General features: G+C 49.9%; 5 protein-coding genes across 5 annotated transcripts; 3 read left to right on the top strand and 2 right to left on the bottom strand.

Moving 5' to 3' along the window:
• Positions 1-102: 102 nt before the first annotated feature.
• Positions 103-1,266, top strand: HOO65_070445 (Deoxyribose-phosphate aldolase 2; the record flags this gene model as incomplete). Its single annotated transcript, XM_071005077.1, has 3 exons — positions 103-120; positions 214-338; positions 408-1,266. 3 exons carry the CDS (start codon positions 103-105, stop codon positions 1,264-1,266), a joined length of 1,002 nt encoding a protein of 333 aa, XP_070857163.1.
• A 115-nt stretch (positions 1,267-1,381) lies between these two features.
• On the bottom strand, positions 1,382-3,916 carry HOO65_070444 (Glucan 1,3-beta-glucosidase; the record flags this gene model as incomplete). Its single annotated transcript, XM_071004896.1, has 4 exons — positions 1,382-2,563; positions 2,622-2,738; positions 2,795-3,554; positions 3,633-3,916. The coding sequence occupies 4 exons, from the start codon at positions 3,914-3,916 to the stop codon at positions 1,382-1,384; spliced, it is 2,343 nt and encodes a 780-aa protein (XP_070857162.1).
• Positions 3,917-4,976: 1,060 nt separating this feature from the next.
• Positions 4,977-6,117, bottom strand: HOO65_070443 (Pre-mRNA-splicing factor CWC25; the record flags this gene model as incomplete). Its single annotated transcript, XM_071005082.1, has 2 exons — positions 4,977-5,908; positions 5,982-6,117. 2 exons carry the CDS (start codon positions 6,115-6,117, stop codon positions 4,977-4,979), a joined length of 1,068 nt encoding a protein of 355 aa, XP_070857161.1.
• A 91-nt stretch (positions 6,118-6,208) lies between these two features.
• On the top strand, positions 6,209-8,438 carry HOO65_070442 (2-methylisocitrate lyase, mitochondrial; the record flags this gene model as incomplete). The annotated part of the gene is made up of 3 exons (XM_071004928.1): positions 6,209-6,219; positions 6,683-6,963; positions 7,051-8,438. The coding sequence occupies 3 exons, from the start codon at positions 6,209-6,211 to the stop codon at positions 8,436-8,438; spliced, it is 1,680 nt and encodes a 559-aa protein (XP_070857160.1).
• A 328-nt stretch (positions 8,439-8,766) lies between these two features.
• Positions 8,767-10,428, top strand: HOO65_070441 (COP9 signalosome complex subunit 2; the record flags this gene model as incomplete). Its single annotated transcript, XM_071005000.1, has 3 exons — positions 8,767-8,807; positions 8,947-9,172; positions 9,247-10,428. 3 exons carry the CDS (start codon positions 8,767-8,769, stop codon positions 10,426-10,428), a joined length of 1,449 nt encoding a protein of 482 aa, XP_070857159.1.
• Between the last annotated feature and the right edge of the window lie 1,816 nt (positions 10,429-12,244).

Raw genomic sequence — 12,244 nt, 5'->3', positions numbered from 1 at the left:
CAGCAGGCGCAAATCTTCAGCAGCCTACGATTTGTTAGGCCCAAGCCGAATTGTTACGGAAGAAGCCCATCACCAAAGCCCTTGTACAAATATAAAAAAAACATGGATCGTTCGTCAAAGGTATGTCGCTTGCTCACAGTGCACCAGTGCTTGGCTATGGAATAGCTCCTGACCCGGTTTGGAAACGGCCAATTAACAACAGTACTGTTCTAGCGTAGCAAGATATCCCACGATGGAGCTGGCGAGTTCCCCAGCAAACCCACCAGCAGATTTACGCCCATTGAGGGCGGTCGGTCATGGACTGTGTCGGTTGCCCTTCCCGGTAGCGTGATTGAAGAGTAAGTCAACCCGTTTCACTCAGCTATTCCCAATCTATAAGCGACTCTAGCCTACTAAACTCCCTTTAGTGCCCATACCACAGATCAGCAAGTCGCATTGCCAGGACGCCTTGGTCGGGCGCTTGCACTACATAACATCGACGAGGTCATCCTCTACGACGACACGCAGGCCTCTAAGCGGCCGGCCCATATTGACCCCAAGAGCTACACGGCCGACACCGACCCTTGCCATTTCCTGTCACACGTGCTGTCGTACCTCGAGACACCACCGTTTATGCGCAAGGCACTCTTCCCTCTGCACCAGAACTTGCGTCTAGCTAGCAAGCTGCCATCGCTTGATGTGCCGCACCACCCGCACCCTGCGGAGTGGATCCCTTACCGTGAGGGCGTCACGCTTTCACGCAAGAGCAAGACTAGTGGCACCCTAGTCGACGTTGGACTCAAAGACCCCGTGTCACTCCCCGATGCCATCCCGCCTAACACTCGTGTTACCGTCTACATGGACACGCCTACATCGCCTGCCCGGGCTATCCATCCTGCTGACCCGCGCACGGAGGGTGGCTACTACTGGGGCTTCTCGATCCGTCGTGCCAAGGGTATTGGTGCTGTTTTCACTGAGAGTCCGTACGAGGAGGGCTACGATGTCAGCATTGGGACCTCAGAGCGCGGCCGACCAATCCACCGGTCTGTGCCGTCGGGAAGCCTGGACTTTAAGCATCTGCTCATTGTGTTTGGCGGTCCTAAGGGCATCGAGTATGCTGTATCAAACGATGAAGATCTGGGCGGCCTGGAGGTCACTGGTAGCAAAGCCAGGGAGCTCTTTGACCATTGGGTCAATGTATTACCGGGTATGGGAAGCAGGAACATGCGCACTGATGAGGCTCTCTTCATTGGGTTGACGTCGTTGGGGTCCTTGTGGGCACAATAATAGAGAAGTTGAAACGGAGAAAACAGAATTCAAGGCATGTGTATTAGAATATTTTCATATATTGGTATGACTTGGAATCAGAGTCGTTGAAGCCATCTTCCCTTCTACTCACCCATCAAGCATTGTCTTTAAACATGACAAGAGTTTGTGTGAATCCGTTCATGTTGTCACTGTACTTGGCGATATCCACGCCATTTCTGGTAACCATATTCTTGGTCCCCACGGTGTTCAAGTTGTAAACTACAAGCCCGATGCCCGTAGAGCCCCTCTCGATATCAAATATGCGTGCTTGGCAGCTTGCCTGAGCGTCCTCAGCACTGCAGGACGTACTATAGTTGTTAAAGAACGAGTACAATCCAGCACCGTAAACCACTACATCTTTCGACGAAAGCACACGCAGTCCCCATGCCATTTCACAAGGGGCTGGGTCATCTTGGCGTGCCTCGCAATATGTTTTGAAGTCGGGGTCTGACATGCTGGGCAGCACGGGGAAGGGCCGGGAGGCCGGGGGGTTGGGCTGGAAGTAGGGCGTCTCACTTTGGATAAGGCCCATGTAGATGTCTTTGGTGTTTGCTAGCTGGTACTGATACAGGACATGGTGCTCAGAGCCCGAGCCGCTAATCCAAATACGCCCATCCTTCGACTCAATGAAGACGCCGCGCCCGGCATAAATAGTGATCTGGGAATAGCTAGGATCTTCCAGATCGTGGTCGGATACCCAGATCCAACAGTTCTCATGGTATAGACCTGAGGCAGACTCGGTGATGTGCAGGCTAGTGTGCGAGGCAATGCAGTTTTCGTTAATCACATCCGAATCAGTAGTTGCAGGACAATCTTCCAACATAAGATTAGTACCAGCAAAGCCACCAACACGCACGTGGACATCCCAAACGCCAGAGGGAATTCCTGGAGAGTACAGATTGTACTCAATCAACTTGGCGCCGGCGCAAGCACCGCGGGTCGAAATGACCATATCGGACCATTCAATCCGGCCCCGTTGGCCCGGTTTTCCAACCTGAACTACGGGGTAAGGTTCATTGATATCCTGGAACTTGGGGCCACTGGCCATAATGATAGATGCAAGAGCTTCACCAACAATTTTGGCGCCGGGAGGGATGAAGATGGTGTCGGTGACAAGATAGGTTCCAGCATCGACAAACACAATAGTGTCTGGTTTTGCGGCACAGGAAGCAAATAGCTCATTGAGAGCGTCAGTATCATCAGTCTTGCCATCGCCTTTAGCGCCAGAACTACGAGCAGAGACAAACTGGCTAGCAGAAAAGGTTTCGTAGTACGGCTAAATGAGAGTTAGTGTGGTGCCGGGACATGGCAAGTGTGAGTGATGGATGCCATACCTTGGATCGCTCATAATACTTCCCTGTCACCGAGTCCTTGAGCGTAAGAGGGGCTTCCTGGTGCGAGGGGTCCACCTCAAGGAGAACCTCGGGGCCGCTGGGGTTGTACGTATTTCCCTGTATTCAGCATGTATTAGCACTAGCCTTCTGGCATGTAATAGTGTGCAACCCACATTCATATAGCCGTCAACAACGGTTGATTCGTCGGAGCCTGCCATGATAGTTTTATCCGAATTCACCAGAATCTTGGGCACATCCTTGAAAACAGTGTTCTCAATCAACAAAGAACCCGCGTGAGGGTTCTTTTCAGAACTTCCATAAGTGCATTTGATGCCCGCTCCGGTGACTTTGGTAAACTTGCTGTCAAGGACTGTCATAGACCCCGTACTGCCGCTGGTCATTTCAATTCCCACGGTGCTATTGTAAATACTTAAAGACTTGAAGGTCCAGCTCCAATTCCACATTTGCTTAATGGCCGTCTGCGTGTTGGAGAAGGATAGATTCCGCGCTGTGTACTGCTGGTTGTTGAACTCGGCGCCCACCATACCGCCATAAAAGACAAGATCACCCACGTACCCCCCAGACCCACTGTCCACACGCAGGCCGGTGTGTTGGTTGCCATCAGCCTCAGACATTCTAAACACGATATTGTTTACCGAGGTGGCCTGAGACGAAGGCCAATGAAGGCCCAGAGCAGACGCCTCAGCTGGTATTTCAGACATGTCCAGCACAAGATTGCGGATCTGGCGAAAGAATACATTGACAGCCTGCCATGCCAGCTTTCCATCTACAAGCGGGTTTGCATCGATGAGCCCACCAGCAAGCGAATCAGTGGAAAAGTTAGAGGCGCCCTTGATGACTGGGAGGTTAGTCGGGTCGCCGATGATTTGTGTATAAAAGTAGTCAATAATGGATGAGGAGATGCTATATGTCCTAGAGTAGAGTTAGCTCGAGAAGACAAGTTTGTAAAGTCTACAGAGCCGGGTAGAAGCATGTGTGCCACCAACTTACCCAGGAGGGAAGTAAACGACAGCGGGTGTAACTGTGCTGCCCAGGCAATCGCCAGGAGCACAGCGACCACCAGAGCTGATAGCAAGATTGATAGCAGCAGTATCATCTGTCACGCCATCCCCTTTAGCTCCAAAGTCTCGCACATTGCGGAAAACAGTATAGTCTGGGCTTGGAGCGTAGGCTGAGATGCCCTGATGTTTAATATCCTCCATCCAATAGGCCGATGCCGAGTCAGCGGCCAAGGCTAAAAGCGCTGCCGCCAGGGGCGAGAACTGCCAGTGCATGGTGGTGAGCTATGACCTGTGATTTGCGAGCTGTGATTCGTGATAATGAGTCAGATAAGAGGAAGGATAGTAGAGGATAGTCTATGACAGTAGGTAGCAGATCATGCAATAGCAGAAAAGGAAGTAAAGACAAAGGTCCAAGGATGGGTAGACGGGCAGCGAGATCAAGTGGTCCTCCCTTCCTTTAAGTAACACCAATGTGATGGTCTGAAATCAATACAACGCCCAGCAAAAAGGGAGATGGCCCAGACCAAAGAAAGAATTTGAGTGATTAACCGCTATTCTCTGAGTCTTGTTCACAAGGTGGTGGGGGCATTGGAGGGTTATTTCGGAGCGCGGATGGGTCTCACATACGCATGTGGTACACCGCTACACATCGGTGCGGATATAGACAAACATCATGCCCATATCTAATCATATGAAAACCTGCGTGCGCGTTTATGCACACGTCCATTAGTACGTAGAGTTAGCTTAGCCCTTGTACATATGGGACATATGGGACAAAACCAAGACCGCAAAACAAACCCAAATCAGAGCACCAAGCCGAGGCCAATGCGGATACGTCAATGGGACGAATGGGCCATTCTTCTCTTCTTTTCTCTTTCCCTCGTTTTTTCGCGTGTATTATCTCGTCTTATCTCTTATTCATCGGATAGCCGTGTACTTAGATACAATGTGTCTCAACAAAACATAGAGGGTTCGCTGGCACTTGGCCTAGACCTTAGATATCCCTCGAATTATGTTGACCTTCTATAGCCAGCTGTTCATGCCAAAAGCTAGGCCAAGAGTACGGGACAACAAACAAACAATTCCTATAGGACATGGAGGAACACAAGGGAAGGCAGGCAAGGGAAGGGAAAATAGGCCACACAGCCTGAATAAGGGATTGTGCTTGAATGTGCAGGCACACTAGTGCATGCACCTTTTGTGTCGCGCTGTATTAGTTTACGTGCATCTACATCCACGCCATGTGTGCTTATGTATGCCAGGTGAGAAAGAGAGGCCCCTGTAAGTAAACAAGCCCCTTAGTCTATGGAACAGCTTTTCACGAGAGCGAGTTTCAATCACGCTCAGGCGACACACTGTGCCGACGCAGTGACTGGCCGCGCTTGGTATCCCTGGTGTCCTTTACCAATACTTCATCTCGGTGATGTGATGATCTCCCGGCCTCTGAGCGTCGGTCCACGCCTCCTTTGTGAGCGGAGTTGTAGTGCCGGTCACTGCCGCCACGGCGATCTAAGCTGATCTCTGAGCGATTCTCTGAGCGTCGAGAGTCTCCGCCTTTGCTATTTCTGCCATCTCGCCGGTCTCTTCCACTGCGCCTGTAGTCCCTGTCTCTCCGATCCCTGTCATCGCTTCGTTTATCGCAGTCTCTCTGCTCTGTGTTGTCTCTATGGGAGCTGCCCGTTCTTCGTTCCCGACGTTTGTCGTCTCTATCTCGGTCACGACGGTCATAGTCACGACTTCGTCTATCCGATCTCCGGCCATTGTCGCGATCCTCCCGGCGGGGGCTAGACTCCCGCGAGTCGCGGCTCCGGCTGCGGTGCCGTCTGTGGCGATGTCTGTGCCCCCGCTCTGATCTGCTTCCGCCGTCCCTGTGCTTTTCTTTGTCCGATGCACCCATTTGGGACATCAGTTGCCTTCTACGCGTGGGGTCATTCATCATAGCTTCGTACACCTGTTGTTCTTGCTGCTTGATAGCGAGCAACGGGTCTTCGCGAATTTTTGCGGCAAGGTCGCGGGCATTATTCGCATTTGCCGAGGAAGAAGAAAGAAAGGAATCTTGTGCCGCATTCTTGGCCAGTTTCGCGTTATCATCGCCAATCAGAACTTTCTCGATGCTGCGCTTTCCCAAGAGAAACGACTCAAGCTCCTCAGTTGTTCCGGCCTGGCCATTATTCGGGCCTTGATACATCCATTCGACTCGATCGATGCGTTTGCGCCCGCCGGCAGCTTCGAGCTGACGCTGGACCTCTTCTTTGGCCCGTTCCTCTAAATCAACAAAATCTTAGTATTCAACAATTCGCGTCTCTTTCGAGGAGCTCGTATAGCCGATATCTCATACCTTTAATTTCTTGGATGCGCTGCTGTGTCTTCTTGCGTTCGCTGAGGGCCTTTTGTTCTTCGTCATACACCCTTGCCTGATTCTTCATCAGGGAAGGGTGGAACGACTTTTTCACGTTGAGATCGCCACTACCCATTTTAGCTGGCGTGAGGAAGCAATGGAATGAATAAGGAGTGTTTGTGTCTAGTGGCGTAGCGACGACTGAGTCGAGTTAGATGACAATAACAATGGACAAGAGGTAAACGTCATAAATTTGCCGTTGCGCAAAGGAAGCGGAATTCTGAGCCCCGGTGGAGACCAGCTGTTGTCAGCTGGCGAATGATTCAGCCAAGACCCAAACCCTAAGCCATGACATGTCCCCAGGAAATTTGGAGTTAGCCGAGGCCATTCAACTCATACAACACGCATTTGTTACAACTGTCTTCGCTACTAGTATCGTCTGACTAACTCCATTCTCGTACTCCAAAATTCTGACGTAGATTTAATTCCCCAAGAAAGCTGCTAAAAACCACAGCTTAACGCCTAATTCGCTTTCCCTTCGCTTCCTATAACATACCGCCTTAAGTCGGCGTGAACCTCGTGAATATGACTTACAGATCCGCTTGTCAACGTATCTCCAAAGGCATCGTTGCCCTGAAACCCAGACTCACCACTACGACCAGGCCGGCATCTGCTTACCTTTTATCTGCAAACTCGTGTAGACTCATGTCCTCGCAACGAACTGCAACCGACTCTTTCCAGCTTTTGCGCGAAAGTCAGAAAACAGGATCAGCAGAAGATGTGCTCTATGCTGCTCAGTTGAAAGAAATTAACGAATGGTGGAACACCCCGCGGTTCCATGGCATTAAAAGACCTTATAGTGCTGAAGATGTTGTTACTAAGCGCGGGACACAGAGCCAAACGTATCCAAGCTCTGTCATGGCAATGAAGCTATTCGACCTGGTCAAGGAACGGGAGGCTGCCGGCCAGCCAATACATACTCGTCCGTTATCATCCCATGCTATCCTACTATCCATGTCTTTACCTATATAGAAGCGCGTGTTCTAACATATGTACCCTCTGCATGCAGTGGGCGCCATTGACCCTGTTCAAATGACACAGCAAGCTGAAAACCAAGAGGTCCTCTATATTTCGGGCTGGGCCTGTTCGTCTCTTCTCACCACCACTAACGAAGTCTCTCCCGACTTTGGCGACTATCCCTACAATACCGTTCCAAACCAAGTCCAGCGCTTGGCCAAGGCCCAGTCTATGCATGACCGTAAACAGTGGGATGCACGGCGAAAGATGACACCCGAGCAACGATCGGCAACACCATATATCGATTACCTGCGCCCCATAATTGCCGACGGGGACACGGGCCATGGCGGGCTTTCAGCAGTCTTGAAGCTAGCAAAGCTTTTTGCCGAGAACGGTGCTGCAGCTGTACACTTCGAAGATCAACTACATGGCGGGAAAAAGTGTGGCCATCTGGCTGGCAAGGTCTTGGTCTCTACCGGCGAACACATTAACAGGCTAGTTGCTGCCCGGTTCCAATGGGATGTCATGGGTTGCGAGAACTTGGTAATTGCGCGCACAGACTCTGAAAGTGGGAGACTTATTAGCAACGCTATAGACTCTCGGGATCATGAATTTATTTTAGGTGTGGCTGATGAGAGCATAGAGCCACTGGCCGAAACCATCCAGTCTATGGAAGCCCAGGGTGCTTCCGGAGCTGAGATTGACGCATTTGAAGCCAAATGGGTCAAAGAAACGACCTTGGTGACCTTTGATGAGGCTGCTGTTGCCCAAATGCGCAAAGAAGGCATCTTGGACGACAAGATACAGAATTACCTTGAGAGCGTGAAGGACCCCAATATGGGCATTGCCAAAAGGCGTCAGTTGGCAGCAAGACTAACTAAAGCCCCGGTGTACTTCAACTGGGACACCCCCCGTACCCGGGAGGGGTACTATCATTTTCGCGCTGGTATGGAGGCCGCTACGAAGCGGGCCCTTGCGTTTGCGCCGTACGCAGATCTCCTGTGGGTTGAGACCGGAAGCCCCAACTTACAAGTAGCTACCAAGCTGGCTCGCAAGGTCCGCAGCGTGTTTCAGCACAAGCCTTTGGTATACAATCTCAGCCCTAGTTTCAACTGGATGGCCCATGGATTCACCAATGAGACGCTTAAATCGTTTATCTGGGACATTGCAAAGGAAGGCTTTGTTCTGCAACTAATTTCGTTGGCGGGCTTGCACAGCAACGCAACAATGACAACAGAGCTTTCGAGGCAGTTCAAGGGGGACGGCATGCTTGCCTACGTCAATTTGGTACAGAAGCCAGAGAAAGAGATGGGCTGTGATGTGCTCAAGCACCAGAACTGGAGTGGAGCGCCATACATGGATGGGATCATGGGGGCAATACAGAGTGGCAGCTCCAGCAGCAAGAGCATGGGGGATGGAAATACCGAGGGGCAGTTTTGACTTTTGCTTCGCGAGTTTGATGGAAGAGAAGCTATAATAATAGTTTAAGAGACATTAGAGCCAATCCTGTACTTGATGAAAGTGTGCATTTGTTTTTTCACACAGGGTACAACCAAATCTACACCCCTGTGTTATCGATAAGCCAGGTCCTCCCCACTCGCCTCACATGCAAGCTTCCAAGGACTAGAGTCTAAGCTTTGGAATCAACAACTAAACTCTCTCCTAAGCTTACCCACCGCAGCATTCCCTAGGCACTATCATCATATCCTTTTAATTTGTATATCAGATAATTCCCTTGATTACTACTTCGACTACAGCGATCACCAAAATGTCTGATGATGATTTCATGCAGGAGTCTGATGAGGAGCAGTAGGTGTTAATAATTTCCCCTTCCAAAAAACCCTGCAATAGACGACATTGCTTCTTGGTGCATTAGAGATCCTATAATACACCGCAACGTTTGTAGAGATATCTAATACAAAGCCCTTTCATTTCTTCTCTGCTACAGGTACGATTTCGAGTACGAAGACGATGACGAGGATGAGGAACAAGGCGGCGACATCGACATAGAGAACCGATACTACAACGCCAAGCTACTAAAGCAGACTGAGCCTTCTGACGCCATCACCGAGTTTCTTGAAATACGGAACCACGAGCCCGAGAAGGGCGAATGGGGGTTTAAAGCTCTCAAGCAGGCTATAAAAACAGAGTGGCCACTAGACAAATACAAAGAGGTGAGCTTCTACGCACCGATGTTGCATGGGGGATATTTATGTAATCTGACTTTTCCTGGCTTCCTTCCTCGCAGGCATCCGAACACTACGCAGAACTCCTTATCTACGTGAAATCAGCGGTGCCACGAAACTACTCAGAAAAGTCCATCAATAACCTGCTAGACTACATTGAAAAAAGGGCTGGGAACTCTGAAGCCCTGAGTGCGATTGGGAATTTCTACGCTCTCACACTTGATACGTTTCAGAGTACCAACAACGAACGATTATGGCTCAAGACTAAGATCAAACATGTCAACTTCTTGCTGAGAATGAAAGAGTACACTAAAGCGCAATCAATACTCAAAGAGCTTCACCGGGCGTGCCGAAAGCCCAACGGAACCGATGATCCTAGCAAGGGCACATATGCCATGGAGGTATATTCGCTAGATATCCAGCTGAACTCGGAACTCAAAAACACCAAACAGCTCAAACATCTGTATGAGCGGGCTCTCCAGGTGCAGTCTGCTGTCCCACATCCAAAAGTCATGGGCATCATTCGTGAGTGCGGCGGCAAAATGTACATGGGCGAGGAACAGTGGGTTCTATCTCGCCAGGACTTTTTCGAGTCCTTCCGCAACTATGATGAGGCTGGTTCACTACAGCGCATCCAAGTTCTCAAATATCTACTGCTCACGACGATGCTGACACAGTCAGACATCAATCCGTTTGACTCGCAAGAGACTAAGCCATACAAGAATGACCCTCGCATTTTACCCATGACCGAGCTAGTTGATGCATACCAACGGGATGATATTCACGCGTATCAGGCAGTACTAGACAAAAACAAGGACATACTGGAAGACCCGTTTATCGCTGAAAACATCGACGAAGTTACGCGCAGCATGCGCATAAAGGGCGTACACAAGGTCATCGCTCCATACACGTGCATGCGCATGTCAAGTATTGCAGCCACACTCAGGATTAGCGTGGTCGACACTATGGACATAATCGGCTTCCTCATCACATCAGGTGACATCAAAGGCCACATTGACGAGCAGGCTGGCACACTACATATTGACACCCAAGATAACGCTGATAGACTAGCGGATGTGATGGAGCTAAGCGAAAAAGTTGACAGCCTTGTTCAGGCCACCATTTCGGAGCTTGAGTTGGGCCGCGGAGGGCTGGAGATGCTGGACGAGGGTACAACGACGACCGATAGCTCGCGGCGCCTGAATAGGGTCATGCAATCTGGCATCCGCAATGGATTTAAATGAGTGGTGTATGTAAAAGGTAGCGACAAGGCACAGAAACGAACAGCATTTGCACCTGCATTGGGCGTATCGGCTTTGCTGAGCCGGGTTCTCACTGAACCTTACTCGGCCTGTCCTTTATTATTTGTTATGTTATGGTATACGACTGAATAATGACTGGCGTTGTGCTTGTTTTTTTTTTTTTGTTTACTCCCCCCATCCCCACTGCCGTCCCATCATTGATTCTTTACAGCTATCATAATAAGCACATTCCAGAGTTTGAAGCCTGCTTGTTTCTCCACATGTCGCATACAGCCCGTCCATACCCACACCTACACCCCAAGTACTAACAATTCTCAGCCCGTTAGTCCAAACAGCGTATTACGACAGTAGCCATTTCTCCGTGTGATAGGGAAAAGAAAAAGGGGGAAAGATTAATGGAGAGGCACATGCAAATCCAGAGAAGGATAGAGGCGGATGGAGGCGGTCTGGGGCGGACGGGCATGGGTATCTACATATCTTGTCTGTGTAAGCCTGGTTCCCGAACGGCTAGAAACAAACCTGTCAAAACAGCTTTGTTTGCTTCCTGAGATGTCTCTTGACTGAAGACATCATTGATTCGGAATACAAAAGACACAAAGAGAGACATATGCCCACTCGCCTTTCTGTCTCCCTATATCTGTCACTCCATTACAAGTCATCTCCGGCGTGTATGCCTGCATGATAATGCCATCTCCTTTCCGAGATTAGAGAACAAGGCGAAGGGAGGACAACACTTAGGGCTTCTCTTCCTTCTTTTTTTGCGCACATTTTGTCTCAAGGAACGTTGCTTTGTCACGTGGTAGATGTCGGAGATTGATTGCCAGCGGGTTACGGACTACGGACTAGCGGAGGTTATGCTAAGAGCTGGCCGGCTGCGATCATGGCTGTTTCGATAGGGTGATACAAGCGGCTACATGTGTTGTGAAACATCAATATTGGAGAAGGCTGAAGATTATAGGGTTAAGAAGCCTAAGGTGCTTTGTAGTCCCAAGTTTCATGAAACCTTAGTATTCGCAATACAGTGTCACAGAGTCACTGTTTGCTTTGATTTTTATGTGACTTATGACTAGTCTCTACTGCGCAAAAGCCACCAGGCAATGATTATGGTATTTGCTTGCGTAGTGTGCTGCATGAATACACTTCTAATATCACGAGGGTTGAAAAAAAAAACCCGATTGCTCTGCTGCATGGACCAAAGTCCTTGCACGCATGTATCCATTTGAATTAAAACTACTACTGAAGTAGCGTAGCAGCACAAGGATCTAAATGCGAAATATGCCCAACGAGTGGGATACGAGTTACCACACGGCCACCACAGGCACACGCGTAGGATGGGAGCGAGGGCAAGAAGGAGGGAGAAAGAGACAAGGCCAAGGCCCAGGCGCCAGCTTGAGATGCCATTGTGCCTAAAGACAATCATCTGCGAATCATCATGCAGATGCGGGCAGCGGATACAAACGCAAATGGGAGCGTAGGTGTGGGTGGAGGTGCGGATGTGCAGATGGAGCTGCAGATACAAAGGGTGTTGTGGGCGCTTTGCGACTGTTGTTGCATGCATATCGAGGAGTCTGGAATGGATGAGTGGTGCTAGGCCGGGGCCATGACGAAGGATTTGCAGCAAGACAAACATCTAGAGCAAGATAGTAGAAAACTGTGATATTTGCTGTTCCATAACACGTTGCTTTATGCTTTGACGTGAAGATGTAGCTCGTCATAGGTAAGAAAAGCTAAGGCTAGACCCGCGCGATATGCACAATTTGCAATGCATGAGAGACATGAAAAATACAAGGAAGTCGAG

Source organism: Ceratocystis lukuohia, assembly GCF_044167205.1.
Source record: "Ceratocystis lukuohia strain C4212 chromosome Unknown Supercontig7_pilon, whole genome shotgun sequence".
Lineage (NCBI taxonomy): Eukaryota > Fungi > Ascomycota > Sordariomycetes > Microascales > Ceratocystidaceae > Ceratocystis > Ceratocystis lukuohia.
The sequence above is the reverse complement of the archived record's forward strand: the minus strand, read 5'-3'. Positions and strand labels throughout refer to the sequence as shown.